We start from the raw sequence: 26,133 nt of genomic DNA on the forward strand, positions 1-26,133 counted from the left end.
CCCGGCACCGGGGAGGTGACAGCGGCCGCAATTCCCGCACGGCTTCCGCGGCTCCCTGAGCGCTCGGCGGGGTCGGGGGGGGGCTCACAAGGGCTCCCTTTGTGCGGGAGAGGTGAAGCTTTGACGTCAGCCCGGCAGGAATTCCTTAATTCCATTCAGGCCTCCCTGCCCGCCGCTAATTGCGTTTTATGTAAGAGCCGCAGCTGCGCTCCCGGGATAAGCGGGGGGGAGCGGGGATGTCCCCGAGGGACACGCCGGGCTGGTGGCACCGGGCACGGGGACCCTCGTGGGGACGGGGTCCGGGCAGCCCTCGGTGCGGCACGAGCCGAGCTTGGGGCACCCGGCGGGGAGAGAGCCCTTGGGGACACCTGGGGTGGCACAGCAGGGTGTCCCTGTGTCCCCCTGTCCCCTCTTTGGGGCTGCTTTGCCGCACCCCCAGGGTGCCCCGGGGTGCTCGGGCCCTGCAGGCTGAGGCCAGCGCTGTCGCCTGTCCCGTGTCACACGGCTGTCCCCGGCTGTCCCCTCCCCCGGCGGCGTGGCCGGGCTTAGGCCGCGAGCGGCAGCGCTGGGACCGAGGAGGACATGCCTGGCATTCCTGCGCTGTCTCCGGGGGAACTGCGGCTGTTCCACATGAGAAATCCTCCCTGCCCCGCGGGTCACCGCCTCCGCGGGGGAAATCTCCCGGCGGAAAAGCTCCAAGCGCCCAGAGCCACGGCTGGTGGCCGGCCCCAGGGCACGGCGGCTCAGCTGGCGTGGGCAGGGCCACCATGGCAGGTGCCCGGGCCACTGCGGCCATCCCCGTGTCACTGTGAGCAGTGGCAATGTCACCGTGGCGGGTGCAAGTGCCACCAGGGCAGGTGCCAGGGCCACTGTGGCCACCCCCATGTCACTGTGACCAGTGGCAGTGCCACCATGAGTTGTGCCAGTGCCACAAAGACAAGTGACAGTGCCACCACAGCCAGTTCCTCTGCCACTGCGGCCGTCCCCGTGTCACTGCGACCAGTGACAATGCCACCCTGGCCAATGCCAGTGCCACCACGAATTGTGCCTGTGCCACACAGCCAGTTCCCGTGCCACTGTGGCCGTCCCCGTGTCACTGTGACCAGTGCCAGCACCCCAGGGTGACCCTGGCAGCCCCCAGCCCCTCAGCAGAGCCCCGGCCCGTGCCCCGCTCGTGGCCACTCCGATCATTTCATCGCGCGTTTAAAAGTAAATCCTCGTCTGGGCGGGGGGAGAGAGGCTGGTGGAGGGAAATGAAGAGGAATTTAATTAAGGGCAGTGCCGGGAAGGTCTCTCCCACAATAAAGATAAGGAGGATCAATTGCTGCTTCCCGGGATCAAAGCCGGGCTGCGAGGGGAGGGGGAGGCAGCGAGACAGGGAGATAAAATCAGAGAAATCATTGATCGCGGGGCTCCCCGAGGGCCGCCGGGACGCGGCTCGGTGGAGGATGCCAAAATCCCACCCGGAGCATCCCTGAGATGAGCTGAGGTACCCAAAATTCCCATTTCTCCTCAGGAGGGGAAATGCCGGAGTTGAAGTTCTGGCATTGAGGACACCGAGACAAAAAGGAGAGATCCTGGAATATCCCGAGCTGGAAGGACCCGGCAGGATCACTGATCCCTGATCCAGCCCCTGGCCCTGCACAGAACAATCCCCAAATCCCACCCTGCGCCCCCCCCCGTGAGCGCTTTCCAAACATTCCTGGAGCTCCGGAAGGTTTGGAACAGCGACCGTTCCCCGGGGAGCCTTCCAGTGCCACCTCAGTGGGAAGAACCTTGCCCTAAAACCCGACCCAGCGTTTCCCTGGGTGCTGTCGCTGTCCCACCTGTCCCGCGGGCTCTCCGTGCCCACCTCAGCGCCCTGCCCCGCGCACCCGGCGCTGCCCGGCCCCGGGAATGCCCGCTGGCATCGCCGTCCCGTGGGAATCGCGCCCCGCTCCCTTCCCGAGCGCTTCCCACGCGTGCAAAGCAGGCACGGGAGGCTGCCGGGGCTGCCCCGGGACGACCGGCCCGGGAGGTGGCACACCCAGATGCTGTCCCGGTGCCAGGCTGCCGGCCCGGCCCTCCCCTCCGGAGCCGGCCCGACCGCTTCCCCCGGCTCTCCAAAGCGGCGGAGGAAAGAGCCCGGCCCGGTTCTCAGCGCCGCTGCCGGGAATTCCCGGCGGGATCCGACCCCGCTGCTGCCACGGCGGCGACGTGGGCGAGCCCGTGAGCGGGGAGCGGCCCCCGGGGCGCTGGGGGTCGGCGCTCCCCGTTCTCCAGCCGCAGGAGCCGCGACCCCGAGCTCGCCCCGGTGCCGGAGACGTGAGGTGTTCCCTCTCTGGACACTCAGTGTTCCCTCTCTGGATGCTCAGGGCTCCCTCTCTGGACACTCAGTGTTCCCTCTCTGGACACTCAGTGTTCCCTCTCCGGACACTCAGTGTTCCCTCTCTGGATGCTCAGTGTTCCCTCTCTGGATGCTCAGTGTTCCCTCTCCCGATGCTCAGTGTTCCCTCTCCGGACACTCAGTGTTCCCTCTCTGGGTGCTCAGTGTTCCCTCTCTGGACACTCAGTGTTCCCTCTCCGGACTCTCAGTGTTCCCTCTCTGGACTCTCAGTGTTCCCTCTCTGGACACTCAGTGTTCCCTCTCCCGATGCTCAGTGCTCCCTCTCGGACACTCAGTGTTCCCTCTCCGGACACTCAGTGTTCCCTCTCCGGACACTCAGTGTTCCCTCTCGGACACTCAGTGTTCCCTCTCCGGATGCTCAGTGTTCCCTCTCGGACACTCAGTGTTCCCTCTCGGACACTCAGTGTTCCCTCTCTGGACACTCAGTGTTCCCTCTCTGGACACTCAGTGTTCCCTCTCCGGATGCTCAGTGTTCCCTCTCTGGACACTCAGTGTTCCCTCTCTGGACACTCAGTGTTCCCTCTCTGGACACTCAGTGTTCTCTCTCCAGACACTCAGTGTTCCCTCTCTGGACGCTCAGTGTTCCCTCTCTGGACACTCAGTGTTCCCTCTCGGACACTCAGTGTTCCCTCTCTGGACACTCAGTGTTCCCTCTCGGACACTCAGTGTTCCCTCTCTGGACACTGAGTGTTCCCTCTCTGGACACTGAGTGTTCCCTCTCTGGACACTCAGTGTTCCCTCTCGGACACTCAGTGTTCCCTCTCCAGACGCTCAGTGTTCCCTCTCCGGACGCTCAGTGTTCCCTCTCCCGATGCTCAGTGTTCCCTCTCCGGACGCTCAGTGTTCCCTCTCTGGACACTCAGTGTTCCCTCTCGGATGCTCAGTGTTCCCTCTCTGGATGCTCAGTGTTCCCTCTCCGGACACTCAGTGTTCCCTCTCTGGACACTCAGTGTTCCCTCTCCGGACACTCAGCGTTCCCTCTCCGGATGCTCAGGGCTCCCGGCCGGGCATGGCCGGGCACCAGCCACCCGAATTCGGGCCCGGCCCTTTCCGAAAACCTGTCTGGCTGCTGCTTTGCGTTCCCAGGCAGGCAGATCCGCTGGGAACGTCGCCCTCGCCCGCAGCTCCAGCGGTGCCGTGCTCGCTTCCCGTGAGAGACGCGGGACTGGCGCTGCCGTGGGCATGGAGGCCTCTGGGTGAGGCCGGGGTGGCTCTGAGAGAAGCTTCTGGAACCTCCTGCTCCACCCGGGGCAGGCTGGCAGCACCCCTGTGCCCACCCCCGGGCAGATCCAGGGGTGTTGGGGTCCCTCCCTGCGGCCCCAGGGGTGTTGGGGTCCCTCCAGGCCGGAGCCCCGGCAGTGCCAGCCTGGGCGGTGCGGTGATGCCATCGCGGTGGCCCGGCGGTGACAGGAGGAGGTGTCACAACCCCCGGGGCCGCTCCAGGGAGGAGAGCTGGGGGCTGTGGCAAGCCCGGAGTGTCCCGGGAGCTGCGGGTGGGAGCTGAACTCCGTGACCCTTGTGGCTCCTTCCAGCTCAGGGAATTCCGTGATTTTACATTTGTGGCTCATGGCTGGCACGATGGGATGGATCCTGCCGGGATGGGAAGGACGGGAGATGTCCCGATGGCCCCAGTGCCGCAGCTTTTGGACCTGATCCCCTCTGCTCCCATTCCGACATCCCGGAGTTTCTCCCGTGCCATGGGCAGAGCCGTCCTGCCTGGAGGAATCTTCCAGCAGAGACCCAGCACCCCGAAAATAAAACACATCACCACAGCTCCAGGAGGCCACAGGAGCTCCAGAGCGGGCACCAGCGCTCCGCCAGCCCGGTCCCCAGCGGGCTCTGGGGTTGCATTTTTGGCCCAGGTGTGACCCAGCCGTTCCCTGTGCTCCAGAAAAGTGGGATCAAAATTTCCGGGCGCCGCTTCCTCCCCCTCTTTTCGGGCCTCTCCAGGCTGCCATTGAAGATGGGAGAACTTTCATGTGGGGATTTCTCTCCTTTAGATCTTCAAAGAAATCCAGCATTCAAACAGGTGGTTGTGGAGGCACCTTTAAAAAAAAAGAAAATTCTACAAATATAAACTTTAAAAAAAAAAAAAAAAAAAATCCCCACTTTGAAAGAATCAGAAGAAAAGGAACACCTCAGCTTTGTTGTGTTAATTGTTCCGGCACTCAAAGTTCTGACAAAATGTCTCAGAAATATCCCTGGCTCCGGGCCCAGATGTGTCAGACGCACAAAGAACGGCCCCGACACAAAACCCGGGGAAGGGAAAACCCACGGCGGGAGATCCCGACAGGGAGGAACAATCCCAAGGCTCCAGAGGAGCCCGGCCGCGGCCGGAGGGGAGGTGACACCCAAAATTCCAGAGCTCCAGGGGCATCCCCGAGCTGCTCGTTAAAGCCAGCAGTTAATGAGAGCTGCCCCTGGCCCTTCCACCACCCCCTAACGCGGTTCTGGGCAGCTCCAGCGGGATCCAGCCCCTTCCCACGCCGCATTCCCAGCTCCGGGGGTCTGGGGCTGTCCTGGGGTCACCCCGGGCCCGCCTCTCCCAATCCCAAATACGGGCTCGGTGGCTCCGGGATCCCGGCACAAGCCCGGGCAGGAGCCGCCGCCGGGGGTGACTCAGGGCCCCCGGGCCAGGAAACCCTCCCTGCTGGGAGTGGAGCTGCTCCCGGGACAGCTCACCACCCCAAAATTCCCCTTTTCCCCTCCTTTCTCGGGGCTCTGCCGCTGCTCGGCGGGATGCGGATCCCAAAGCAGCCCGCGGTGAGGGGGGATCCCGCCTGGGGTGACCCAGCGAGGCACAGACACAACAAGGACGAACACCCAGCCCAGCGCTCCCATTCAAAACCTTCGGGAGTGCCCAATTCCCACGGCTGAAAATCCCTACGCTTGTCCTTGGCGTCCCAAACCCCGGGATGCAGCAGCGGGAGGCGCCAATTCCCCCCAGGACCAGCAGCAGGAGGCTCCGGGCTGGATAATCCCTTGGGACACGGAGCGGGGGAGCTTGGATCGGTGGCTGTAACGATCCAGGCTGCCCCGAACCTCCAGGAGGATTCAGCTCCGGGGGTTTCTCCCGGCTCCCCGCAGGAGCCCCCGGCCCCGCTCCCACGCCCTGCTGGGCAGCAACCGCAGCGTCCGCGGCTGAAGTCACCCCCCAAAAATGACATTTTCTCAGCCAAAGGCGGCTGAGGCCCTTCGCAGCCCCCCAAACCCCCGCGGGGCCGGGCAGGGCGGGCTGGGGCTGCGGGGGTGGAGGTGCTGGGGGTGAAAAATCCCCCAGCAACCCTGGGGGGCTCAAAGGGGGGCTCAGAGGCAGCGGAACTCGAGGCTGGGATGAAAGGAGCGTTTCCAGGGGCTGGCGGGGGAATTCCGGGAGCGCGGGGATGGGAGGAGGTCCCGCCTCATCCCGGGGCATTTCCCCAAAGCCGGGCGCAGCTCTGCCCACCCAGAGCCGCCACGGCCCCGAAAACAGCGCACGGGGAGGAGTTCCTGCAAATCCTGGATGGGAGAGGCTGCAGAACCCCGGGATGCTCCAATACCAAACCCAAAAAAACTCTCTGCTCTGTGCCCGGCTCCAAATCAGTGCACGGGGAGGAGTTCCTGCAAATCCTGGATGGGAGAGGCTGCAGAACCCCGGGATGCTCCAATACCAAACCCAAAAAACCTCTCTGCTCTGTGCCTGGCTCCAAATCAGTGCACGGGGAGGTGTTCCTGCAAATCCTGGATGGGAGAGGCTGCAGAACCCCGGGATGCTCCAATACCAAACCCAAAAAAACTCTCTGCTCTGTGCCCGGCTCCAAATCAGTGCACGGGGAGGTGTTCCTGCAAATCCTGGATGGGAGAGGCTGCAGAATCCTGGGATGCTCCAATACCCAAAAAGGAGCCTCAGCTCTGTGCCTGGCTCATCCCAATCCTATTGGATCCCATCCCATGGATGCCATCCCACAGATCCCATGGATGCCATCCCACAGATCCCACAGATCCCATGGATCCCATCCCACAGGTCCCATGGATCCCATCCCACAGATCCCACCCCACCAGGATTTTTCCCAGCCCCAGCCGGGTGCTCTCCAGCACCTTCCATCTCTCCCGGGTTTCTCAGAGGCTCGGGAAGCACGCGGGGAATGCGGCGGGGGGGCGCAGTGTGGTGACAGGGACAGGGACAGGAGCAGGGACAGTGACAGTGACACCGGCCTGGCCCAGCCAGCCCCTCCCTCACCCCCAGCAACCAAGGTCACGACTCCGCTTTACAGTTTGCTTTTAATTTAATGATTTTCTCCAGTGCTGTAGGAAGGAGGGGAAACACGAAACCCTCCCCCGGAGAGGGGACAAGGGACGAGGGCCAGCGAGCACACACGTGACAACAGTGCAGGGGAGCCGTGCCACACGGGGACAGCCCCCCAAAAACAGCACACCCCGTGCCGCGCCCTCCACGCCAGCCTGGACAATAAATAAAGGCACGGTGCCTCACCAAAGGCACCTCTCTCTTTTTTTTCTTTTTCATTTTTCTTCTATTTTTTTTTTTTTGTTTTTTGTTTTTTGTTCCCACACTACGATGAGAGACGTTGGCATCACAGCGTTTCCCAGCCCACGGGCTTTTTTTGTTTTGTTTTGTTTTGTTTTGTTTTTTGGCCACGCACGGTTGCTCAGCGCTCAGGAGAGTGCAGAGCCGTGGCCTGGGTGCCCCCGGCACCCCCGAAGCCCAGCCCGTGGGGCAGCACCTTTGAGCCCTCGCCAGCACCCTGCTACATCCGCAGCTTGTTTGAGGTATATCACCCGGCCCCTCCGCTACCTTGTGCAGCCACAAAACAGTGCAAAAAAACCCCAAATTCCCCCTCCCAACCAACCCCCCGGCCCTTTGCCTTCACCCCCGCCATGGGACGAGCCCGTTCGAGAGGGGGGGACGGCAGCGAGGAGCCCCTGGCACCCCCCCCCGGCCCCTCCTCTTTTTGGGGGTCGCTTCGGGGGTTTTGGTCCATCGAACGGATCAAATTCCCCGCTCCGAGGCTGCCAAATCGATCCGCGGGACGTGGATCAGCAGCACCGGCAGCCCCTGGAGAGGGGAGGGAGGGAGGGAGGGAGGGAGGCCGGGCCCGCTCCCCAAAAGGCAGCGCAGCCCCGGGGGGAGCCCTGCGGGGCGGGAGCGGGGCTCAGCTCGGCGTTCCCCCCGCGGCCAGGGCGCGCCGGTGGAGCTGCGCGCCGCCGCCACGGCCGGCCGGGGCCGCGCCGCTCTCCGCCCAGGGGCCGCGGCAGTGGGTGACGGTCCAGCGGCGCGGCCGCCGCCCTTCCTCCCGCTCCTCCCGCTCCTCCTCCTCCTCCTGCCCCGGCCGCAGGAGGCTCTCGGCGGAGGCGCAGCCCCGCATGGCCGCGCTGCCGGGGGCGCGGCGGGCGGGCAGCTCCAGGCGGTCGAAGGACTCCGTGGACAGGATGCTGTCCTCGCTGGCGGCGCTGGCCGGGCGGGCGCGGGGGCCCCGGGGCAGGGAGGCCTCGCCGAAAGCCCCGAAATCCCTCCCGGAGGAATCCCCCGGCTCGGAGCCCCCCGAGGAGAATTTGCCGTTGTGTTTGAGGATCCCTTTCCTGCGGGCCGGGAGCCCCTCGGGGCGCGGCGAGGGCGGCTCGGCGAACACGGCCCCGTCCAGGTCCGAGCCGCCCGCGTCCAGCGCGTCCCCGGACTCGGAGCACTCCAGGGACGAGTAATACCCCGACTCCCTGGCCGAGGGCTTCTTCAGGATTCCCTTCTTGGGCAGGGCCGGGGGCGCCGCTCCCGAGGGCAGGACCCGGGACAGCCCCCCGGGAACCCCCTCCCCGTCCTCCCCCGGCGGCGGCGGCCCGGGGCCCGGCGCCTTCTGCTCGCACGAGTTCCTCTTCTTCAGGATGCCCTTGGGCCGCTTGAGGATGGACTTGGAGGGGTTCTCGGGGCCCGCGGGCACCTCCTGCAGCCCGTGCGAGACGTCGTTCTCCTTCTTGGACTTCTTGAGGGAGCGCTGCCGCTCCGGGGCCACGCCGGGGATGTGCTGCTTGAGGAAGCAGCGCACCTTGGAGCCGTTCTCCAGCAGGGGCCGGGACGAGCGGCGCAGCCACTCGGCCACCGTGGCCAGCGCAGAGTCGCTCTCCCGCAGCAGCTCCTGCTCGCCCAGCGGCGATCTGTAGCCCCAGTTGACCCACCAGTGCGTGGCGATGTCCTCGATGGTGGCCCGGCGCTCGGGGTTCACCATCAGCATCCACCGGATCAGGCCGCAGGCATCTGCGGGAGGGACGGGTCAGGCACGGGAGGGGACGCGGGGCAGGGGGCACGCGGGGACGCGGGGCGCGGGGTCCCCACCCACCTGAGAGCTTGGTGGGCTCCCGGTAGTCGCCGCTCGTGATCTGCTTGACCAGGGTCTTGTGGTCGTGGCCGTCGAAGGGCATGGTGCCGTGGACCAGGATGTAGAGGAGCACGCCCAGGGACCAGCTGTCCACCTGCGGAAGGGACGGGGGAGCCTGCAGGGGACAGCGGGGACGGGCTGTCCTGGTGCCACCCCACCCGGGGAAGGGACGGAGCGTGGGGCGGGACCCCGGCGCCAGCCCGCAGTGCCCGGGGCTCCTGACACCCCAAAAACCCCGGAGGGGTTCCCACAGCCCGCAGGGAGGCACCACCCACCTCGGGGCCCCTGTAGGGCCGCCCGTTGATGATCTCGGGGGACGCGTACAGGGGGCTGCCGCAGAAGGTCTGCAGGAGCTTGTCCTGCTGGAAAACGTTGGACAGCCCGAAATCTGCAATCTGGGGGGACAAACGCAGCTGTCATCCAGCGCAAAAGCTCCCCTTTTCCCAAAGCTCCCCTTTCCCAAAGCTCCCCTTTCCCAAAGCTCCCCTTTTCCCAAAGCTCCCCTTTCCCAAAGCATCCCATTTCCCAAAGCTCTCCTTTTCCCAAAGCTCTCCTTTCCCCGAAGCTCCCCTTTCCCAAAGCTCTCCTTTCCCCAAAGCTCTCCTTTTCCCGAATTTCCCCTTTCCTAAAGTTCCCCTTTCCCAAAGTTCCCCTTTCCCAAAGCTCTCCTTTTCCCAAATTTCCCTTTTCCCAAAGCTCCTCTTTCCCAAAGCTCCCCTTTCCCAAAGCTCTCCTTTCCCCAAAGCTCTCCTTTTCCCAAATTTCCCCTTTCCCAAAGCTCCTCTTTCCCAAAGCTCCCCTTTCCCAAAGCTCTCCTTTTCCCAAAGCTCTCCTTTTCCCAAATTTCCCTTTTCCCAAAGCTCCCCTTTCCCAAAGCTCTCCTTTTCCCAAATTTCCCCTTTCCCAAAGCTCCTCTTTCCCAAAGCTCCCCTTTCCCGTTTCCCAAGGCTGGAATCTCCCCTGGAGCTCTCCAGGGATGAGCCTGCTCCAGACCAGGCCTGCCCCGATTCCCCTCAGGGCTCACCACCAGCCTGCTTCTCCACCCCTGAGCTCGCTCCTGTTTCTCTCTGCCTCCCCAGAACCTCATCCCAGCCCCGGCAGGAGCTGCCCCGCGGCCCCGGCAGCGGGAGCGGGGCGGAAAGATGAGGTTGGAAGCACTTCCAGGCTTTCCCCCGGCTCTTTCCCGGCCACCCCAGGCTGCAGCGGCCCCTGTCACTCAGCCGCGCTCATTATCCTCGTCACCGCTCCGGGCAGGAGGAGCCGCGGCTGCCCGCGAGCTCCCGATTGCGGAGCGATCCCCGCTGGAGATAAACCCCTAAATCCATAAATCCGCAGCCCGTTATCAGCGCCCGCCTCACCCCTGGCCGTTCTGCGCCCCTGGGGCAGCCGGGCTTTCCTGGCTGGCGCCCGCAGGAGCCGGGGAAGGAGCAGAGCAGAATCCCTCCCCGTGCGGGCAGATCCGGGCGCTCAGACTTTGCCCTCTTATCAGCGGCCCGTATCGGTCACGGCTGTGCCAGGCCGAGTTTTCCTGGGCAAACAGCGTTCCCGGAGCTCCGGAGAGCGCCCGGGGTCACCCCCTGTCCCTGCAGGCTGCCCACAGCCCCCGGTGACACCGCAGCCCCTCACCTTGACGTTCCCGTTGGCGTCCAGCAGGATGTTCTCCAGCTTCAGGTCGCGGTGGACGATGCCGTTCTGCGGGGAAGAGCCGGGGTTAATTCCCGGAGGGTTCGAGGCAGGGAAAGTCCGGGACACCGGGAGGGAGGGAGGGAGGGAGGGAGGGGGGTCACTGCCGGTCACACAGACAGGGCAGGAGGCAGGAACACCGCGGGTGTGGCTCTGGGGACCCGCAAACACCGCGGGTGTGGCTCTGGGGACCCGCAAACACCGCGGGTGTGGCCCCGGGGACCCGCAAACACCGCGGGTGTGGCCCTGGGGACCCGCAAACACCGCGGGTGTGGCCCTGGGGACCCGCAAACACCGCGGGTGTGGCCCCGGGGACCCGCAAACACCGCGGGTGTGGCTCTGGGGACCCGCAAACACCGCGGGTGTGGCTCCGGGGACCCGCAAACACCGCGGGTGTGGCCCTGGGGACGGCTGGCCCAGCCCGGGTGGCACCAGCCTGGCAGCAGGAGCAGGGAGGGGCCGGCACCAGGTGCCACCCCGGGCTCCTCCGGTGTCCCCAGCGCGGTGCCAGCCCCACCAGGGCACAGCTCTGAGCCAGCCCCCGGCCCGGTGTGGGGCCAGGAGCTGCCTGGAACCCCCTGCACCCATCGAGGGCTGAGGCCTTGGGGCGTCCTCCAGGGAGAACTGAGGGCTGGAGGGTCCTGCGAGGGCATCATCCACATCATCCCCAGCCCAGGGAGGGTCCTGTCAGGGCATCATCCACATCATCCACACCATCCACAGCCCAGGGAGGGTCCTGCCAGGGCACCATCCACAGCCCAGGGAGGGTCCTGCCAGGGCATCATCCACACCATCCACACCATCCACAGCCCCATTGAGGGTCCTGCCAGGACATCATCCACACCATCCACAGCCCAGGGAGGGTCCTGCCAGGACACCATCCACATCATCCACACCATCCACAGCCCAGGGAGGGTCCTGTCAGGACACCATCCACACCATCCACAGCCCAGGGAGGGTCCTGCCGCTCCCCGTTCCCATCAGGAGCAGGACAGGTGAGCCAGGGCCTGGTTTCCAGCCCCGGGGGCAGCCCTGGGCGTCTCCGTCTGCCAGGCTGGGAGGGGAGGTGACACCTCCCAGGCCGGGTTAGTCACCCCCACACCGCACAGCCGAGGCCGGGACCTCCCAAAAGCTGCCGGGGCGCTGCCACACCCTTCAGACTGCAGGATCAACCCTTCTGCTGGGAAAGGTGGAGAGCCACGAGCTCCTCCCGCCACCCCACGGATCCCAGCCGCTCTGCTGCGGCGAGGAGCGCTCAGGAGCCCACCAAAAATCACAGTGAGGAGCGCTCAGGAGCCCACCAAAAATCACGGTGAGGAGCGCTCAGGAGCCCACCAAAAATCACGGTGAGGAGCGCTCAGGAGCCCACCAAAAATCACTGTGAGGAGAGCTCAGGAGCCCACCAAAAATCACTGTGAGGAGAGCTCAGGAGCCCACCAAAAATCACTGGGAGGAGCGCTCAGGAACCCACCAAAAATCACTGGGAAGAGTGCTCAGGAACCCATCCAGGCACTCTCCCACCAAAAATCACCGTGAGGAGTGCTCAGGAGTGCATCCAGCCTCTCTCCCATTGGGAAATGATCAGGAGGAGCACTCAGGAGCCCATCCAGCCTCTCTCCCACCGGGAAATCGCCGGGAGCCCCCGGGACGCGCGGTGCCGGTGCCAGCCCACCTTGTGGCAGTAGTAGACGGCGGACACGACCTGGCGGAAGAAGTGCCGCGCCTCGTGCTCCGAGAGGCGCTGCCGCTCGCTGATGTAGTCGTACAGGTCGCCCTTGCTGGCGTACTCCATCACGATGACGATCTTGCTGCTGTTCTCGAACACTGCGGGGCAGCGGAAAGGGTTAAAAGGGACCCAGGGGGCTGCGGGGATTCTCATTAGGAAACTCCTGTTAATGAGCCTTGATTGACCCCGGCGCTGCCCGCCCCAACCCCTGTGCTCTCAGGGGCCTGCTGAGAGCTGTCACCCTCTGTCACCCCAGTGCCAGCAGGGCTGGGGGCCAGCAGCTGCCACCTCACCAGCTGTGCCACCACCAGCTGTGCCACCACAGCAGCTCTGTCACCACCAGCTGTGCCACCACAGAGACTCTGCCACCACAGTGTCTCTGCCACCACAGCAGCACTGCCACCACCAGCTCTGTCACCACCAGCTCTGTCACCACCAGCTCTGCCACCACCAGCTCTGTCACCACCAGCGCTGTCACCACAGTGTCTCTGCCACCGCCATCTCTGCCACCACCAGCTCTGCCACCACCAGCTCTGCCACCACAGTGTCTCTGCCACCGCCATCTCTGCCACCACCAGCTCTGCCACCGCCAGCTCTGTCACCGCCATCTCTGCCACCACCATCTCTGTCACCACCAGCTCTGCCACCACCAGCACTGTCGCCACAGCGTCTCTGTCACCGCCAGCTCTGCCACCACCATCTCTGTCACCGCCAGCTCTGTCACCGCCAGCTCTGCCACCACAGCAGCTCTGTCACCGCCAGCTCTGTCACCGCCAGCTCTGCCACCACAGCAGCTCTGTCACCGCCAGCTCTGTCACCGCCAGCTCTGCCACCGCCAGCTCTGTCACCGCCAGCTCTGCCACCGCCAGCTCTGTCACCGCCAGCTCTGCCACCACCATCTCTGTCACCACCAGCTCTGTCACCACCAGCTCTGTCACCACCATCTCTGCCACCGCCGGCTCTGTCACCGCCAGCTCTGTCACCAGGCGTGCGGCTCCCTGCGGGACCCCGCCGCCGAGGGGCAGGTGACAGCGCCGGCACAGCCCGGTGACCTCCCCGCCCGCTCCCACCGCACCCAGAGAAGTCTCTGGCGGGAGCCGAGGGCCGGAGCCGTTTCTGCGTGTTTGCAGAAAGGCACCTGCGCGATTCTGAGCTCTGAGTCAGCGCGGAGGAGCCGCCGGCGCTCGCCTTTGTTCGGAGGACAAAAGAGCTCCGGATCCCCGGGAGCGGGGCAGCGCCGGCGCCGGGAGGGGCACGGCGGGTTCCAGCACAAGCACCCGGTGTCCGCTGAACCCGGGCCGCCCGCGGGTTTGGGCTGAGTCCGGTTCTGGTCGGACCTGGGGAAATTTCTCCCGGGTTATCCCAAGCCCCGCGGCGGCCCGGCCCAGCCCGGGCCATAAAGCCGAGCCCGGCAGCGCCAGGAACTCTCCCGGAGCGCCGTGGTTTGGTTTTCCAGTGCCCCGGGGGAGGAAGGACTCCGGGACTGAGATTAAATCCTGCCTCGGGCTCAGGGCAGATCCCAAATTCTCCGGGATGAGCGTCTGGCACAGCCCCACCGAGGCTTCCAGCTCCCAAAATCCGCGTTTGGAGCCGGAATCCCGCTCTGGGAGGGAGGGGACGGGGCAGGAAGGGCTATTTCTGGAGCAGGTATTTCCCCTTGCCGGGGAAAAACACAGCCCGGGAGCATCTGCGCTCCCTGGGAGCGACCAGGAGCTGGAGCCAGGTCCTGGAAGGGAGGAGAGGGATGGGCCAAACCCACCCAAATCCACCCAAACCCACCCAAATCCACCCAAAACCACCCCAAGAGCTCCCCTCGTACCCAGCCCGCTCCCGAGGCTCCGGTCACAGATTCAGCTGGAAAAGGGAGGGGAAGGAGCCTCACCTTCGTGCACGGCGATGATGTGGGGGTGGTTGAGGGAGGACATGATCTCAATCTCCCTCCGGATGTGCACGAGGTCCTGCTCATCCTTGATTTTGTCCTTGCGGATGGATTTGATGGCCACCTGCGGGTGACACGGCGGGGGCTGTGAGATCCCAGAGGAAGGGATTCCTCCCTCCCCTGGTCTGGGCTCCCAAACGAGATCCCCACGGCCCGGAATAAGCGCAGCTCCGCGGAGACAGCTCCCAGGAAAGAGAATTTTATCCCTTTGGGGTTAATCCTCCCCACGTCCTGCTGCTGCACACGAGGCAGAAGCTCACACCTGTGACAGCTCCTCATTTTTGGGGACTCGAATCTCCTCCCAGGCAGCACAGCCCTGATTTTTGGGGCTCCCCGAGCCTCATCCTGCAGGCAGCACAGCCCTGCTCCTGATTTTTGGGGCTCCCCGAGCCTCATCCTGCAGGCAGCACAGCCCTGCTCCTGATTTTTGGGGCTCCCCGAGCCTCGTCCTGCAGGCAGCACAGCCCTGCTCCTGATTTTTGGGGCTCCCCGAGCCTCATCCTGCAGGCAGCACAGCCCTGCTCCTGATTTTTGGGGCTCCCCGAGCTCCTCCCAGGTCGCACAGCCCTTTTCCCGGTTTTTGGGCTTTGCCAGGATGGAGTCCCGGCTCTGGAGCAGGGCCAGCCGCAGGAATGTGCCCCGCATGACTCAGGAGATAACAAAAACAACCACCAGCTTCTGGGGTCAGGAAAAGCGAAAATAACCCCCAAACCCCACACCTCGGCGTTTGCTTGCCCCTCAAACAGTTTATTTCTGGCAGTAAGGGAAGGTTTGGGTGGAAAAGCAGATGGCTCCTCGCAGCGGGCTGGGACAGCCGGAGTTCTCCGGGCTTTCCCTCGCTTTCCTCGGCCTTCTCGAGTTCTCCTCTAGGAGGAGATTGAAAAGGGAGGAGAGCAGAGGGGTGAGAACAGACGCCTTCTAATCCCCTTTCAAAGGGGCTGCGGGCGCACAAAGCGCTCCCGGGGCTGAATTTACAACTGAATCCAGCAGGACCTTTTATTCCAAATTTTTTTTTTTTTTTTTTTTTTTTTCCCCTCTTTCTTTTCCCCTCCCAGACAAGAATGCGGAACTGTTTTAATCCCGTCGAGGGACCCTCGCTCCGGTCTCCCGGGCAACGGGGAGAGGGGTCGCGGACCCCCGCCGGCCGCAGCTGGCGCGGAGGTGTGGGAGGGATGCTCAGCCCCTCGTCCCTGCCCCTCGGGGGCCTTGGGGCTGCTCAAAGCCCGGCCCAGCAGGCAGCAGAGCTTTGCTAAGCCAGGCCTGTGGCACCCGCCGAGGCTGAACCAGCGAGAAGCCTCAGAGAGGGGGCTCAGGTGGGTGCATGAAGTCCTTTTTTGGCCCTAAATCCCATTTTTGTGGGCCCCAATTCCCATTTTTGTGGCCCCCAATTCCCATTTTTGTGGCCCCAAATCCAATTTTTGTGGCCCCAAATCCCATTTTTGTAGCCCAAATTCCCATTTTTGTAGCCCCCAAATCCCATTTTTGTAGCCCCCAATCCCATTTTTGTAGCCCCCAAATCCCATTTTTGTTGCCCCAAATCCCATTTTTGTAGCCCCCAAATCCAATTTTGTGGCCCCAAATCCCATTTTTGTAGCCCCAAATCCCATTTTTGTAGCCCCCAAAACCCATTTTTGTAGCCCCAAATCCCATTTTTGTGTCCCCCAAATCCCATTTTTGTAGCCCCCAAATCCAATTTTTGTAGCCCCCAAATCCCATTTTTGTAGCCCCCAAATCCCATTTTTGTGGCCCCAAATCCCATTTTTGTGGCCCCAAATCCCATTTTTGTAGCCCCCAAATTGCATTTTTGTAGCCCCTAATCCCATTTTTGTGGCCCCAAATCCCATTTTTGTGGCCCCAAATCCCATTTTTGTAGCCCCAAATCCCATTTTTGCGGCCCCCAATTCCCATTTTTTTTTTCGTGGCACCACCTCGGGCAGCACCAGCCAGGGCAGGAGTTGCTCCTGGAGGATCCAGCACTCCTGGGAAGGGAACGGACTCTGGCCAGGAGAAGTTCAATAACCCCGGCCCAAGTTTCTGCATAAAGCAATAATGAAAGTGCTCCAACGCTTCTGGGAAGCCCAGCCAGGTTTTCCCTCTCCTGACCTTTGTCTGACAGGTTAAATTTTAACAATTATTTTTTCTCCCCGCTGCCACAGTTAGCTGACCCGTGCAGAGCCTTCCTGCAGCCTCCCAAACTCCGGCTGGCGCCCTCCACGCCTGCCCCCTGCGAGGCCTGGCACCTGGGGACAAAAATCCGAGCGGTTTTGAGCTTTTCCTTTGCTGCCCCAGGAGCTCACAGCCCCAAAATTCTGAGCCAGGGCTCAGGGTGAGAGCCACAACCCACGAAGAGGCGAAGCAGCTCCGGGAGATGCTGCTGGGTGGATCCAGCTCTCCGTGATCCCAAAAATCAGCGATCTCCGGGCAGATGGAGCCAGCCCGTCCCGATCCCTTCGTTCTACGTGCAAAAGAGACTTTGAGACTTGAGTTTTCTTTGGGGCTTGGGTAGCGTTGCATTTTTAAGGATTCCCAGGCGGGTTTCTCTCCTTATTATTTCGGGAAGAATTAAAAGCTTCCCTTTCCCTGGAATTAATTTTGGGGTTTTTGACGAATTTTCCGACGAATTCTGGAATGCATGAGAGTTCTCCCCTCCTCCATACTTCGGAGGAGCTATTGACTTTGAAGATAGCATTCTTTTGTCTCTTGGCACTCTCTGCCCTCCAGATAAAGCTCTGCTATTTTGCTTTTCGCTGCTATTTTCTGCTATAACTTCTAACTTAATTTTTCCCGCTGCGGTTACAAACCTCGCAGCTATCTTGTCTTTTTTATTATCACAAAACAGCTTAGTGGTATCAGGTTAACATAAGGGGATACATAGTGTGAAGTGTCCCAATCCCGTCCCAGCTTCCTTCCCGAACTTTCCCTGCCCTGAGGGATGGCAGCAGAGCGTGTCCCGGTGTCCCCTGGAGCCACCCGGGGCTGGGGACAGGAGATGCCACAGCCCCGGCAGGAAAACAGCCGAGAGATCCCGCCGGAGCCTCCCTCCGGGAGCGCTTTCCAAGTCAAAAAAGGCTTTGAATTACAAGGGGTTTTTTTGGGGGGGGATAGAACAGGTATTTTGGGCAGCTGCTGAAAGATGCATGAAGCCACAACCCCGGGCAGAGCTTCAGAAGTTGTTCCAGGCTGCCAGGGAAGCGCTGGGCGCTCCGTGGAAGGCGGATTTCAATCCACCGGGAGCAGAGCAGCTCGGGCCCTTCCCGGAGATCAAAGAGGCTCTGGAATATTCCAGGTGCTGCCTGCTCCGCTCGGGGCCCCCAAATCGCGCCTGTGACACCGAGCAGAGCCCCGCGGGAGCACCCCCGGGGGATGTTTGCTTTGGCTGCGGGCCAGGGATCCGGAGCCAGGCTGGGAAAAACTCCAGGCTGGGAGGAAAAGAAAGAGCCCGGAGGCTGCCCTGAAAACAGGTGGGGGAAAAAAAAGGGAGAGGAAAAAAAAGGGGGAAAAAAAAAAGGGGGGGGGAAGGAAAAAATAAAGGAATGAAAAAAATAAAGGGAAGAAAACAAAGGGAAGGAAAAAAAGGAAAGGAAAAAAAAAAGGCAAGGAGAAAATGAAGGAAAAAAGGGAAAGAAAAAGGGAAAGGGGAAAAAAAAGAGGTAGAATTAATAAAAAAAAAAAAAAAAGAAGGGAAAAATGGAAGAAAAAAAGAAAACAGGGAAGAGAAACAGCCAGCAACTCCCTCCCACCTGATATTGCAGGGATTTTTGTAAGGCTTGGGAAAGGCACTCAGCAGCAATTGCCACTCCAGATAAAGGATTTGTAACAAGAGAGGAAAAAAAAAAAAAAAAATTCCCAGACAAATAATTCATGGAAGTCCCAAAACATCCTCCAGCTGCAGGAGCCGGGAATTTCCTGTCACCTTCCGACCCAATCGGCCCGCTCTGAGTGCGGGTGCTTAAAAACTCAGAGAGGAACGAGCAATCCGGGCCGGTTCGACGCCTGTGTGCGCGGCAATTCCCGCTCCGCCGGCGGCCGGAGCCCCGTGCGCGGAGCAGCTCCAGCTTTTCCGCCCCGGCCGGTGCCAGGGATGCCCACGAGGGCTGCCCGGGCCCTGCCCTCGCACCCGCGGCTTCGGGAGGAGAAAAAAACCCTCCGGGGAAGGAGCGAAGGGCAGCCGAGCTCGGGATAAAGCTCCAGAACCAGGCCCGGAAACGCCCCGGGAAGGAATTGGTGGGGAGAGGAGAGATTTGGGGTTTGAGTCTCCTGCTCCTCCCGGGCCCCGGAGCTGCTGCCCGCAGAACCCTGGATTTCCTGCGGCGCTGGCTGGGAGCTCCGCGGGTGGAATTTGCGCCAAAACAGAGCGGTGCTGGAGCCCGTCCTGAGGGGTTCCTTCCACTGAGCGCTCGGGCAGAGAACCGAGAGCCCCGAGCCGCAGGTGCGGGCAGCGAATCGCGGATTTCCCTCGCCCGGGCCGAGGGGAGGGATGCTGGCAGCGCCGCGGGCGGGAGCCGCGGCTCCAGGCCCCGGTTATGCGGCGGTCCGGGGGCTCGGATGGGCCGATGGAAAAAGGGCAGAGCCGCCCTGGGGTCTGATTTCATCAAATGACACAAGGAAACCTGGCGGGCTGGCGGCTGCTCCCCCCGCGGGACGCGGCGGATCCCATCCCACGCCCTGGCAGGGCCAGTCCTGCCGCTCGCAGCTCGCCCCCTGCTCGGGCCGGAGCCCCGGGGGCTTTTTGTGTCCTCGCCACCCCCCCGAGGCTGGGAATCCACGTCCAAGGCTGAATCCTTGCGGATTCCCCCAGCCCAGGGCAGCACCCGGCGCTCCTGGGGGGTTCAATCCCCTTTTCCCTGAGCCGCTTTCCCCAGCGGGCCGCGGTGAGTCAGGATTTCGGAGAGCTCCGGGTGCCCCACGCCGTGTGAAATCCAACCCAGCCCGCACCCAGGGGTGAGAGGAAGGGAAGAACCCTCCAGACTCGAGAGCGGTGTTTGCTCCGGCGGCCCCGCCCGCTCCTTCCTCCAGGAAGCGCGACCGCGGTCAAGTGGGCGAGAGGAGCTGCAGCCCCCCGGCAGGAGAGGCCCGAGCCCCCTCCGGGCTGCCCCCGGCCCCGCCGAGCCCCCCGCGGCACGGGGCCCGGCCAGGGCTGCCGAGAGCCGGGGGATGCCCGGGGGGCCCTGAGGATGAGGCGGGCACGGGTGGGAACGGGGAGCAGCCGAGGGGGAGGCAGAGCTCAGGGAGCCCCGAAACACGGCGGGGACCTACCGGGGACCGGGGGATGCGGCGGGGGCCGGCAGGGACCCAGCGGGGACCGGGGGTTGCGGCGGGGGCCGGCAGGGACCCACCGGGGACCGGGGGATGCGGCGGGGGCCGGCAGGGACCCACCGGGGACCGGGGGATCCTTACCAGCTTCCCGGAGCGCTCCCGGGCTTTCTTCACCTTCCCGTAGGTGCCTCTGCCCAGCGTTTCCAGGAACTCGTAGCGATGTTTGAGGTTGTGCTTGTGGTGGTGCCGCTTCACCGCCTGCTTCTTCATCAGCGGCCGAGGAGATTTGATCAGCCCCTCGGCCAGCGAGGCGGCCAGGGCAGAACCGGGGCCGGTTCCGGGCCCTGCCGCCCGCTCCATCCCGATCCCGGCTCCGGCTCCGCCGCCGCCCGGCTCCTCCCGGCCCGTCCCGGCCGATAAATGCGGCAGCGCCGGCGGCCGCGCCCCTCCGTGCCCATTGGCGGCTGCCGGAGGCCGCCCCGCCCGGGGCCGGGAGCGGGGATGGGATCCGGGACTGGGAACGGGATCCGGGAGCGGGGATGGGATCCGGGAGCGGGGATGTGATCCGGGAGAGGGGATGGGATCCGGGACTGGGAATGGGATCCGGGAGAGGGGATGGGATCCGGGACCGGGGGTGGGATTCGGGAGAGGGGATGTGATCCGGGAGAGGGGATGGGATCCGGGAGCGGGGATGGGATCCAGGAGAGGGGATGGGATCCGGGAGCGGGGATGTGATCTGGGAGAGGGGATGGGATCCGGGAGCGGGCGTGGGATCCGGGAGAGGGGATGGGATCCGGGAGAGGGGATGTGATCCGGGAGAAGGGATGGGATCCGGGAGAGGGGATGGGATCCTGGACTGGGAATGGGATCTGGGAGCGGGGATGGGATCCGGGACCGAGGGTGGGATCCGGGACTGGGGGTGGGATCGGAGATGGGGAACCCGGACCAGGGATGGGATCCGGGACCGGGGATGGGAACACGGGACCAGGGATGGGAACACGGGACCAGGGTCATTTTGGTACAACTGGGCCACTCTCCATGGCTGTGACCGGTACCTGGGCCGCCCCACACTCATTAAATACAATTTTGATGCAAATGGGTCATTTTCTGTGGCTGTCACCCATTCCAGCACCGTCCCACACACATTAAATGTGATTTTGATACAATTGGGCCTCTCTCCATGTCTGTGACCGGTACCTGCGCTGCCCCACACACATTAAATGTCATTTTGGTACAACTGGGCCTCTCTTCGCGGCTGTCACCTGTCCCAGCACTGCACCACACTCATTAAATGTCATTTTGGGACACGCAGGTCTCTTCCCCTGCCACTGTCACTGGTTTTCCTGGCCAGTGCCCGCGTGGCACCTCCGCTTCCCGCAGGGATCGGCAGCTCCAGGCCGCTCCTTCCCGCCTGCAGCCTCTCCCAGAGCTGAACCGGCCGCGGACAAATCCCTCTGCTCGTTCCAAAATCATCCCGCGCCGTCCGAAGGCGATCCCGGGCTGCGGCGATGGCCGTAATGAGTTGCGATAATGAACTGCGATAATGGCCTGCGATGGAGAAGGGCGATAACGAGCGGCGATAATGAATCGTGGTCATGAATTATTTACTGAGCGGCAACGGGAGCCCTTTCCACGGGGGAAGATAAACGAGGCGGAGAGGAGCGGAGCCCAAAGCGCCGCAATTCCAGAGTCAGAGGGACCAGGATCCCAGGGATTGGGGCAGAGCCGGGCAGGGAAGGCTCAGACCCGCTGGCTGCGGGGAACAAAGGGATTGCACCGGCCCGCGGGAAGCGTCGCTGTCGCTGTCGCTGTCGCTGTCGCTGTCGCTGTCGCTGTCTCCCAGACCTGTCCCAGCCGTGGGACCGCTCCCGGCTCAGCGCCCCCGTCCCAAACGCGCCGCAGCACAGAGCGAGCTTCAGGCACTCGTTCGATGTCCCTGTGGATTTCTCGGGATGCTCTTCCCCCGTGGAATGCCGCTTTCCTCCCTGTTTTCCCCGGGGCTGGGAGGGAGGCTGAGGGATGTTTGCTCCAGGCTCAGGAAACCTTTCCCATTCTCATGGAAATGCCGAGGGCCGCGCAGCGCAGCCCGCTGGAGTCCGCCGATAAGGATCCTCCATTGTGGCAGCGCCCGCGGCTTTCTCCGCTGGGAAAATCCACCGAAATTCCCCTGCCCCCGCCAGCTCCAGGCCTGGGAATCCCAGCCCGGGCTTGTGCCGCGGCCCCGGTGCGCGCCCGCTGAGCCCAGCCTGAAATCCAGCCGGGAATTTGGCTCCACGTCCGGGAAACCTGCTCCCAGCTCAGCTCGGTGCCTGGTCGCAGCCGGAGCTCTGTCTGCTTTGCAGGCCCCCAAATTCGTATTAATTAATTGATTTATTACATTCAGACGAATCCTACGGCGTTATCCCGGCGCTGCAAACATCCCGCTCCTGGCCAAAAGCTGCGGCTGTGCCCCGGGGTTCGGTGGCCGCGGGCTGTGTTTGTGGATTGGGAAGGGAATAAACACCGCGGAGGGGATTTTCTCGCGGCAGGGAGACCTCCCGCCGGGAGAGGAAGAGCTCCCGGAGTCGTCAGAATGCCAGAGACAACAAAAAGTTTAATGCTGGCCCCTGGCGGCCCCGCAGCCGCAGCATTCCTCACCTGCCGCCGGGATGCTCAGGCAGGTGTGAAACCCATTTTCCGTCTGGAAAATCCCGGGGGGAGCCGCGATGGCTCTGATCCTCCCCATCCATCAGCAAGGAGAAGGGAAACTCATCAGCGCCGATGGGAGCCTTTGGAAAAGTCATTTGTGGCCTTTCGGAGATGATGAGAGCAGCAGAGCAGCAGAGGCCACTCCGCACCCCAGGAGCGGGGCTGGGCGTTCCATCTGTCCGTCCATCCATCATCCATGGATCCATGTGTCCATCCAACCATGGATCCATCCATCCATCATCCATCCATCCATCCATCCATGGATCCATCCAACCATGGATCCATCCATCCATCCATCCATCCATGGATCCATCCATCCATGGATCCATCCATCCATGGATCCATCCATCCACCCATGGATCCATCCATCCATCCATGGATCCATCCATCCATGGATCCATCCATCCATCCATCCATCCATGGATCCATCCACCCATGGATCCATCCATCCACCCATGGATCCATCCATCCATCCATCCATCCATGGATCCATCCACCCATGGATCCATCCATCCATCCATGGATCCATCCATCCATCCATCCATCCATGGATCCATCCACCCATGCATCCATCCATGGATCCATCCATCCACGGATCCATCCATCCATCCATCCATGGATCCATCCACCCATCCATCCATCCATCCATCCATGGATCCATCCATCCACGGATCCATCCATCCATCCATCCATCCATCCATGGATCCATCCATCCATCCATCCATCCATGGATCCATCCATCCATCCATCCATCCATGGATCCATCCATCCGAATTTTCCTGTTTTACCTCTCCTTCAAGGCTCCCTTCACCCCAAATCCACCCCCCAGGTGTCCCTGTCACCTTCCCGGGCGCTGGGGGTCTCCCAGCACGTGGGGCTGCAGGAACCCCGAGGCATTTACAGGAAAAATAACCAAAATTCCCCTCCAAAACAAAACAAAACAAAACAAGCTGCAGCTTTTATTTTGCGAGCAGGAAGCGTCTGCGTCTCAGGACGGTGACTCCACATCCGCTCCAGCGCCGGCAGACACCATGGGAATGGGAAAAGCCAGGGGTGACCCCGCTGCTGGTGGCCCCACAGCTCTGGGGACATCCCAGGGGTGAGGGTGGCAGGGACAGAGGCGCTTCCCGGGGTTCCATTCCCAGCTCTCCCGAGCGGAATTCCCGGCTGAACCTGAACAGCGCTCACAGAACCCCACGCTGGGCTCCTTTTGGGAATTGTCACCCACAAAGGGCAGAGCTGACCCCAAAAAACAGCAGTGACCCCCCCCCAAAAAGTTGTCCCCAGGAGCCAGGGCCAGCCCAGCCACGTGTCCTGGGCCCATGGCGAGGTGCAGGGACCATTTCTGCTCCGCCGCCGGATCCTTTGGAGGCTGCTCCTTGAGGAAGTTTCCTGTTTGTGCAGACAAGGTCTGCTCGGGGCCGATAAACGCCGATCTTTGGCAGCGGGGCCAGCCCAGGCCTCAGCCTCTGTGTCGGAGCAGCCACCGGGGCTGAAAGGGCTCTCAGTAAACTCCGAGCGTGGGGAGTTCAGGCGAGGACACGGCCGGGGCCGCCCCGGGATCTTTTTGTGGCCGGAAAACTCCGAAGGCTGGGCTGGGATAAAGGCGCGGAGCGGGCAGGGCGGGCGCGGGGGGCTGCCCGGGGCACGGGGGGCTGCCCGGGGCTCTCTGCAGCCCCCAGGGACGGCAGGAGCGTCGCCGACTTGTGACAAACCCAGCGCTGATCTGGGGGAAGAAGCTCTCCACTCTCTCGTCCCGAGGGATTCACTGCAGCGGGACCCGGGGACATTTCCTGGACTGGCGCTGGGCAGCAGCACCGGGGACTCTTTGGACCCAAATCCAGCCCTGTCCCAGCTCCTGGGAGGTGTTTGGACTCCACTGGGATAAAATACCGGAGGGGACGCGCGGCGTCCAAGTTATTTCTTGGCTCTTGCACGGCCTGAGACGGGATTTTGGAGCCGCCCCGGTCCAGCCCCGGCCGGCGGGGGCAGCCCGGGACAGCGGGAGCGCTGCGGGCGGCGCTGCCCCGGCCCAGCTCAGCCCAGCGGTGCCATCTGCTGTTCACAGCTCTGGGGAGAGACCCAGCGCGAAACAATCCACCCCAAAATGCTCAAAGAACGCAAAACCCGCCCTGCAGGCGCAGCCAGGAGCGCCTGACCCGCCCGGAGCCTGGGGAGCGGGCACGGCCCTGCCGTGACAAAACCCGGGGATTTGTGTCCTGCAGGATCCCACTTCCCAGCAGCCTGGGATCGGGGAAGGTGTCCCTGCCCACGGCTGGGTTTGGATCCGGCTGCTCCCTTCCAACCCAAACCATTCCGTGATTCCAGGATCCCAGCCTGCCCTCTCTCGCGCATTTTCACACCACAACACCTCCGGCACAGCCCCGGCTCCCTCCAGGAGCTTTCCCAAAACCAGCTTTTAATGGCACAGCTGCTCCCGGCTGGAATTGCACCCCGACAGTTCGGACAGCGCTCCCAAAATCCGCCTGAGGAGAACGGAACCCAGGAGGAGGCAGCGGGGTCCCTTCTGCAGCGCCAAAGCCACCGCCCGTCCCGGGGGGATCAAACAGCTCCGATTGCTCCTTCTTCCCGGTGGGGACGGCCAGTGTGGGGGTTCCTCACGGGGTACAGCAGCAGTGCCGGGCGGGAACCCGTGGATGTGGTTCTGGAGGAGCTGCCGGGCTCCTACAGCAGCGGGATGCTGCTCCTGGGAACTGCCAGCACTGTCCCCAAGGCCACTGCTGGGACCTGCTCCGGGGGGGGATCCTGCTGCAGGCGGGATCCTGCTCCAGGGGGAATCCTGCTCCGGGGGGGATCCTGCTCCAGTCAGGAATCAGACAGACACACAGACTGCTCCGGGGGGGATCCTGCTCCGGGGGGGATCCTGCTCCGGGTGGGATCCTGCTCTGGGGGGAATCCTGCTGCAGGTGGGATCCTGCTCCAGTCAGGAGTCAGACAGACACACCGACTGCTCCAGGTGGGATCCTGCTCCAGGGGGAATCCTGCTCCAGTCAGGAGTCAGACAGGCACACAGGCCATTCCAGGTGGGATCCTGCTCCGGGTGGGATCCTGCTCCGGGTGGGATCCTGCTCCAGGGGGAATCCTGCTCCAGTCAGGAGTCAGACAGGCACACAGGCCATTCCAGGTGGGATCCTGCTCCGGGTGGGATCCTGCTCCGGGTGGGATCCTGCTGCAGGTGGGATCCTGCTCCAGTCAGGAGTCAGACAGGCACACAGACCGCTCCAGGTGGGATCCTGCTCCAGTCAGGAATCAGACAGGTACACAGGCCATTCCAGGTGGGATCCTGCTCCAGTCAGGAATCAGACAGGCACAGGGCCTCCACGGCCGTGCTGAGCCCCTGGCTGACGCCGCCCACGGCCAGCAGGCAATCCCGCAGCGCGATGCTGGAGCAGGCGCAGCGCGGGGTGGGCATGGGCGGGAGGCTCTCCCACTTGTTCTTCTCCGGGTGGAAAGCCTCTGCCGACTCCAGCACAGTCGGCTGATTCCCTGGAAGCACAGAAGGAGGCGCTGGATGATCTGGGAAGCGCCATCGAGCATCCCTGGGCGGCTCTGTACCCCATCCCCTCACGGCGTTTGTTTTCCCTGCTCGCTCCCGTCAGCCAGGATTGGGATTTCTCCCTTTTAACAATTCCCAAACCTTTTAAAAGGGTCCCCACGGCCCCAGAGGCTCACCCAGGCCCCCGGCCACCACGACTCTGCCTCGCAGGTAGCCGGCCACGAAGTCTGCTCGCCTTTTCTTCAGGTAGCAGGAGCGCTCCGTCTTCATCCACCCACCTGGGAAGGACGGGACAGGCTGGGTTTTGTGGGATCACCCACTCCTGGAAAAGCGCCAGCCCCTCTCTGAGCCCCTGGCTCGTGGCAGGGCAGCCTGGCTGATAAAACCCCATGGAATGGCTCGGGGTGGTCCCCAGCACACTGTGGGATCCCCAGCAGCATCGGGATCGAGGTTTTCCCATTCCACTTGTTAATCCTGACTGGGAATCCTCCTCTGAGCTGAGCTCAAGGCAGCAGCAGATGGGAGCTCCGTGCTCTGCAAGGATAGCAGAGCTCCAAACCCAGGACTGTGTGT

The 26,133-nt window shown here is 63.0% G+C and overlaps 2 protein-coding genes across 2 annotated transcripts; both read right to left on the bottom strand.

Annotated features, from left to right (window-relative positions):
• Positions 1-7,536: 7,536 nt before the first annotated feature.
• On the bottom strand, positions 7,537-19,742 carry NUAK2 (NUAK family kinase 2). Its single transcript, XM_040054072.1, has 7 exons — positions 19,497-19,742; positions 14,043-14,163; positions 12,107-12,258; positions 10,378-10,443; positions 9,027-9,146; positions 8,713-8,845; positions 7,537-8,630 (listed from the first exon to the last, which is right to left on the bottom strand). The coding sequence occupies exons 1-7, from the start codon at positions 19,713-19,715 to the stop codon at positions 7,537-7,539; spliced, it is 1,905 nt and encodes a 634-aa protein (XP_039910006.1). The 5' UTR covers positions 19,716-19,742.
• A 3,154-nt stretch (positions 19,743-22,896) lies between these two features.
• LOC120748004 (kelch domain-containing protein 8A-like) lies at positions 22,897-25,868 on the bottom strand. Its single transcript, XM_040054073.2, has 2 exons — positions 25,737-25,868; positions 22,897-25,550 (listed from the first exon to the last, which is right to left on the bottom strand). The coding sequence occupies exons 1-2, from the start codon at positions 25,828-25,830 to the stop codon at positions 25,357-25,359; spliced, it is 288 nt and encodes a 95-aa protein (XP_039910007.1). The 5' UTR covers positions 25,831-25,868; the 3' UTR covers positions 22,897-25,356.
• Positions 25,869-26,133: the final 265 nt, after the last annotated feature.

Source organism: Hirundo rustica, unplaced genomic scaffold (genome assembly GCF_015227805.2).
Source record: "Hirundo rustica isolate bHirRus1 unplaced genomic scaffold, bHirRus1.pri.v3 scaffold_408_arrow_ctg1, whole genome shotgun sequence".
NCBI lineage: Eukaryota > Metazoa > Chordata > Aves > Passeriformes > Hirundinidae > Hirundo > Hirundo rustica.

What these genes read in the sequence shown, in the direction of transcription:
- NUAK2 (XM_040054072.1), bottom strand. Translation starts at nt 19,715, where the DNA reads ATGGAGCGGGCGGCAGGGCCCGGAACCGGCCCCGGTTCTGCCCTGGCC. An exon ending in CATCATCGCCGTGCACGAAG is followed by an intron (nt 12,259 to 14,042) that starts GTGAGGCTCCTT and finishes GCTGCCCCGCAG; the next exon opens with TGTTCGAGAACAGCAGCAAG. An exon ending in GGCCCTACAGGGGCCCCGAG is followed by an intron (nt 8,846 to 9,026) that starts GTGGGTGGTGCC and finishes TCCCTTCCGCAG; the next exon opens with GTGGACAGCTGGTCCCTGGG.
- LOC120748004 (XM_040054073.2), bottom strand. Translation starts at nt 25,830, where the DNA reads ATGAAGACGGAGCGCTCCTGCTACCTGAAGAAAAGGCGAGCAGACTTC. An exon ending in CGTGGTGGCCGGGGGCCTGG is followed by an intron (nt 25,551 to 25,736) that starts GTGAGCCTCTGG and finishes CTGTGCTTCCAG; the next exon opens with GGAATCAGCCGACTGTGCTG.